This window comes from Hordeum vulgare, chromosome 5H, assembly GCF_904849725.1.
Source record: "Hordeum vulgare subsp. vulgare chromosome 5H, MorexV3_pseudomolecules_assembly, whole genome shotgun sequence".
In the NCBI taxonomy this organism is placed as follows: Eukaryota; Viridiplantae; Streptophyta; class Magnoliopsida; order Poales; family Poaceae; genus Hordeum; species Hordeum vulgare.
The window spans coordinates 502,202,020-502,207,334 of NC_058522.1; the positions used below are offsets into that span (position 1 = coordinate 502,202,020).

The 5,315-nt window shown below is 44.9% G+C and overlaps 1 protein-coding gene across 1 annotated transcript; it reads left to right on the top strand.

The window, feature by feature from the left end:
• The first annotated feature begins 1,244 nt into the window (after positions 1–1,244).
• On the top strand, positions 1,245–5,315 carry LOC123400109 (ER lumen protein-retaining receptor erd-2.2-like). The gene is made up of 6 exons (XM_045094520.1): positions 1,245–1,621; positions 3,089–3,288; positions 4,218–4,358; positions 4,422–4,502; positions 4,777–4,901; positions 4,990–5,315. Exons 1-6 carry the CDS (start codon positions 1,399–1,401, stop codon positions 5,036–5,038), a joined length of 819 nt encoding a protein of 272 aa, XP_044950455.1. The 5' UTR covers positions 1,245–1,398; the 3' UTR covers positions 5,039–5,315.

Here is a 5,315-nt window from a genome sequence, read left to right on the forward strand (position 1 = left end):
GTACATGTACTTGTAATGATATCCATTCTTGGGAAACGACGAGATGCGCTTCTATCCCTGACGAGGCCCTCGTGCCAACTTAAGGATAGGGTCGCAGCTTGGGCGTTACATTATTAGGGCTACAACACATGAGAAAAAACCACCCAAATAGACAATTCCAACCAATAAAAAATGAGAAGATGAAGGAGATTACCTCAAGCAACGCAAATGGTATTGGATCCACGGACCAAACCAATCCTTTTGAAAGGATTTGAGAGGGAGAAGTGGGGGAGAAATGGGGAAAAGGAGGCTGCAGCTCGGGAAGATAAGAGAGTGAGAGTGGTGGAAGAAGAGAGTGAGTGATGAGTGGAGGGTGGCCCCCTAATAAATAGGCAGGCAGAAACGCCATAGCCTTTGGCGTTGTAGTGCTTGTAAGAAACGCGAGACAACCTTGGCGTTACGAGGAAAGGATAACACCACAACAGACTGACGTTCGGGTGGTGGTCAAAAACACCACACTTGAGTGGCGTTTTGTAGTGGGGCAGCAACGCCACGGCTTGTGACGTTTCAAGAAGGGTTAGATCGTGAAATCTTTTTAAACCGGGTTTATTTTGTGCTCAACTTCAATGAAAAGGTCACAATAATGATTTTATTCTGTTTGTATAGTGTTTACCAGTACAAATTTTAGTTGGGCCCTCCTCTCTTGGGCAGACCTGGCCAAACGGGTCGGGCTAAACAGGCCGGCCCGCCAGCCCGCCACGACGGCACGACATGGGCCCGGCCCGACACGATTTAAACGGGCCGTGCTTGGGCCTGAGGGTTGGGCACGCGAGCCGGCACGACACGGCCCGTTTATTTTTTTTACTTATTTATATATATATAGGATAAAAAATAACTTAATAGGCCAAAATCGGTTCAAAACACAGCCTAATATGTTAAAATCGGCCCAAAAAACAGCCTAACATGCTAAAATCAGCTCAAATAATAGCCTAAAAATAAATAAATAAATAACAGGCTAGCGGGTCTGGCGTACCTACAGACCGACCCGTATAGCCTCCGTGCCGTGTCTGAGCCGGAAGGCTGCGCCGATGGACCGGTACAGCACTGCCCGGCTAATAATCAGACTCAGGCGTGCCGTGCCGTGCCTAGCACGATTATGACGAGCCGGGCCAATCCGTTTGGCCAGGTATGCTCTTGGGGTCCAGGGCGGTCGCCCCCTTTACCCATAGGTCGGACCGGCCCTGCCGGCCATAACTGCGCCCGATCGATCTACTACCCCCTCTCCTCCTCCCCCCGTAGCCTCCAAAAATAACTCACGAGTACGAACGCCGCCGCAGCGAAGGCAGGGTGGAAAAATAAACCAAAAAAAGGGAAATAAATCCCGTGTTCTCCGATCGGAGGAGAGGGCGACGGGCGACGATGAGGGCGTCGAAGCGGCCGCTCGGCGTGGTGACGGCGTGGGTGCGGCGCCAGCCGCCCAAGGTCAAGGCCTTCCTCGCCGTGGTCACCGGCATGGCCGCGCTCGTCTTCATCCGCTTCATCGTCCACGACCACGACAACCTCTTCGTCGCCGCCGAGGCCGTGCACGCGCTCGGCATCGCCGTGCTCATCTACAAGCTCACCAAGGAGAGGACCTGCGCCGGTTCGTGCCCTCCCCCCATCCCCTACCCCGTACCCCCCTGTCGCTCCCGTTCACGTCCGCGCATCGATCCGTGGACACCGCTCGAGATTTTTTAGGGGCGTTTTCACTGGCCGCGCGATTCGAAAACGTTTCTCCGGCGCAGTTCGTGAGAGGAAAAAAAAACCCGGCGGATTGCTGGTTTGTCATGGTGGACATCTAGGATGTGGCAGCCACCCAGATTGGGATTTTATTTCGATCTGCTTCCCTGCCTGAATTTCGCGTTTGTTAGCGGTAATTTCCTACGATTTGATTTGTTCACGGAGCTGGATTGATGCGTCGGCAGCCTGTCGGTTTAGAATTTTGATGTATAAGAGGAAGCTAATTACTGATCTGATATGCTATTAGAGCTGCAAGAGGGAATATGCTCTCAATGATTCAATGCCGATGCAAGTTGGAGAAAATGTCTATTTTTTATCTGATTATGTTGTTTTAAAGCTTTTGATTTTTCTAGATTTGTTTGAAGGTCCGTATGTTTAGAGTCGATTTGGTGTTGGTATGTAAAGCTGACTGCTTTATCCTTTTTACTAGAATCATCATATGAGGCAATATTGATGTTGTAGTCTACAGTTTTAATTTGCATCATACACATTTTGTTTAGTTCTATATCTGTGGATGATAGGTAATCTGCTGACTTCTGAGTGTATTTTGGGTCCATCTGGACTTAAATCTGTAGAAAAGGAAGTTCCTTTGCAACAACCGTATCCTTGTTAATGTACAAATTTTCAGTGATATCTTCAATCCTCAACTGGTAAATAATATGTGGACGCTTTTTTCGCATGTGGATGAATAAATTTACATTTGATGGTTGGTATGATTGTGACAAGCCAGCTTGGAATCATCAAAACCTTAGTTTCTGATCGCAACTTAGAAATAGTTTTCCTGTCAAAATTTCCGTAATATTCTTCAGCCATGTGTATGTTTTATGTGCTCTTTCTACTCCCTCCGTCACGGTTTAGAAGGCACGCTTGAAAATCTCTGGGACCAAGGTAGTCATCGATTGGTTGTGAGATGTAGCAGGTGTAGATGCTAATACGCCTAATCAAATGAGAAAATACTAGTACTAATGCATGAGCAGCAAATTGGGAGGGCACATGCATGACTAGTACTAGTGAGTAATTAATAAGAGTAATTGCTTTCGCGCCTTAAACCTTGTCTATTTTGGAAACGCACGCAAGTTTAACTGTGCCTTCTAAACCGTGACGGAGGGAGTACATGGTTTGTGGCCATAAATTACATGTTCGTGAGTGCGGTATTTGCTTTACTCGGAAAAGCTTCTCTTTTCTAACATGTTCACGTGAGATAGGTACTAGTATAAAGTATAAACCTGCTAACATTTATAATCACTCTTATGATTTATGTGTCTTTGTGGCCTTACTAGTGCTCTCTGTTTTAGTAAGTATCTGATGACTTCTTTCTTAAATCTTGCAGGACTATCCCTTAAGACTCAGGATTTGACTGCATTGTTTCTAGCTGTTAGACTATACTGCAGCTTTGTCATGGAATATGACATCCATACCGTGTTGGATACTGCTACACTAGTGGCTACTCTTTTTGTTATTTACATGATTCGGTTCAAACTTAGGTCAACTTATATGGTGGACAAGGACAACTTTGCATTGTACTATGTGGTAAGAATACACAAACTCCTATACCTAATTTTGTGAATTTAGGTTTGCATAAGCTGGGGCTGCGATGTTCACACTTTTGTTGCAGTTTGATCAATAAGCTAAAAATGGACTTACCAATGCTCAGCTAATTAGTTGCTTACTTCTCTGCATATGCGAATTGCTATTTCTATTCTTTCTGTGGCTTCCTTGCATGAAAGATAGAACTATACCAACTTGTGCTCTACACCACTCTTTCTTTTTTTGTTTTATACTAGGTATTGGTATGACTCTTTGTTGTGTTTACTGCCTTCCTTATCTGTAAGCTTTTCGCTCAGTTGAGAAAATCATAGTGCTATGTTGGCACCTTCATCTGTAATGTAGTGTGATAATCTTCGTACCCAATCTATGTGCATATCTTCTGGTCAATTGCTTTGAGATAATTAATGGGCTCTCACCCTGGATGACTTGTGGTGGTAAAATGTCAAAGCCTTGTAAGGCTGGTCAAGTGGGAAGTAACTTAGACTAGTAACATGTTACTAGTCTATGTTACTACCTTCATAGTGGGTAGTAATATGTGTGGTGTCATGCAAGCCTTCATTTATTTAGATGTAGACTCATTTTGCCTTGGTGTGCGTTATGTTACAGTAACACGTTATGTTACCACAAACACCTCTGCTCATTAACTACTTGCCACATAAGCAAACTTGTCTTGTGGTGCGTTATGTTACTAGCTAAGTTATGCCCACTATGACCAGCCTAAAGGCATTAAAATCTTATTGGTTAATGGGGTAGTATAAGTGTTAGGAAAGCCATGTATCACTAACTTAAAGCGTTGAAACTTACAATGAACTACCAGATTGTTTTGCTTATTCAGTTGCAAAAAATTTCATCTTAACTCATAATACATGCGGACTTAATTTTTTTTCCCTTTTTTTCTACGTTATTTGAAGGTGATACCTTGTGCTGTGTTGGCGATACTTGTTCATCCTTCAACATCTCACAACATCGCAAACCGGTTTAGCTGGGCGTTCTGTGTTTACCTGGAAGCTGTCTCAGTGCTTCCACAACTGCGTTTGATGCAAAATACCAAGGTAATATGGTAGCAGGCAATTCCTTACTTGAGGTGAAGTTTGCTGACCAACCATCTTGTGCAGATTGTGGAACCGTTCACAGCTCACTATGTATTTGCGCTGGGGGTTGCGAGGTTTCTTAGCTGCGCCCACTGGGTTCTCCAGGTTTGTCTTCTGGAAAAAAAAATCCCTGAGCCTGTTTTATACATACAAGTGTGATTTGTATTGCGGCATTCTGTGTTCATTATTGTTGCTGTCAGCTCTATCTTACACCGTTGTCTGTGATAAGTGATTATGTGTTAGTTTCCTCAGTATGTGATGAGTGCTGATGTGTTATTCAGTGGACCTCTTCTGTCATTCTTGTTTACCTTGCAGGAAGTGTGATTTGTATGTTTTTTTGAAAGCAAAAAACCCATTGACGCTTGTGTGAATTGCGTAGGTTTTGGACACTCGTGGGCGTCTGTTGACTGCGCTGGGCTACGGGTTGTGGCCATCCATGGTTCTCCTATCAGAAATCGTGCAGACCTTCATCCTCGCAGATTTCTGCTACTACTATGTGAAGAGGTAAACAAACCCCCCATGGACCTCATAGATGTTATAACCTGACCCCGAACATCGTTACCTGATATGCTGGGCGTTTGTGGCGGTGCAGCCTCGTCGGCGGGCAGCTGGTGCTACGGCTACCCTCCGGGGTGGTGTAGGAGGAGGATCTGCAGCGGGAGAAACGTCTCGTTGGTTCACCCGTCAGGCATCTGCCTGAGGCCGGAGCCGTCTTGAACCAGATATTTTCAGTTACAGCTTACAAGTGTCATTATTAGTGAGAAAATCGCAGCAGCAGACATAGGTTTGTCGGTGTGTGTGTGTGTGTGACTGGTAACAACAGCAGCGTATGTATGATGACCTGACTTGAGAGTTAACTTTAGCTTCCGGTATGTTTGTTTGGCGCCTCCATTTTAGAGAAAGAAAAAAAATTGCGAA

Excerpts from the sequence above, each read along its gene's own strand:
- LOC123400109 (XM_045094520.1), top strand. The coding sequence starts at position 1,399 with ATGAGGGCGTCGAAGCGGCCGCTCGGCGTGGTGACGGCGTGGGTGCGG. Across the intron at positions 1,622-3,088 it reads CAAGGAGAGGACCTGCGCCG|GACTATCCCTTAAGACTCAG; the intron begins GTTCGTGCCCTC and ends TAAATCTTGCAG. Across the intron at positions 4,503-4,776 it reads GCGCCCACTGGGTTCTCCAG|GTTTTGGACACTCGTGGGCG; the intron begins GTTTGTCTTCTG and ends TGAATTGCGTAG.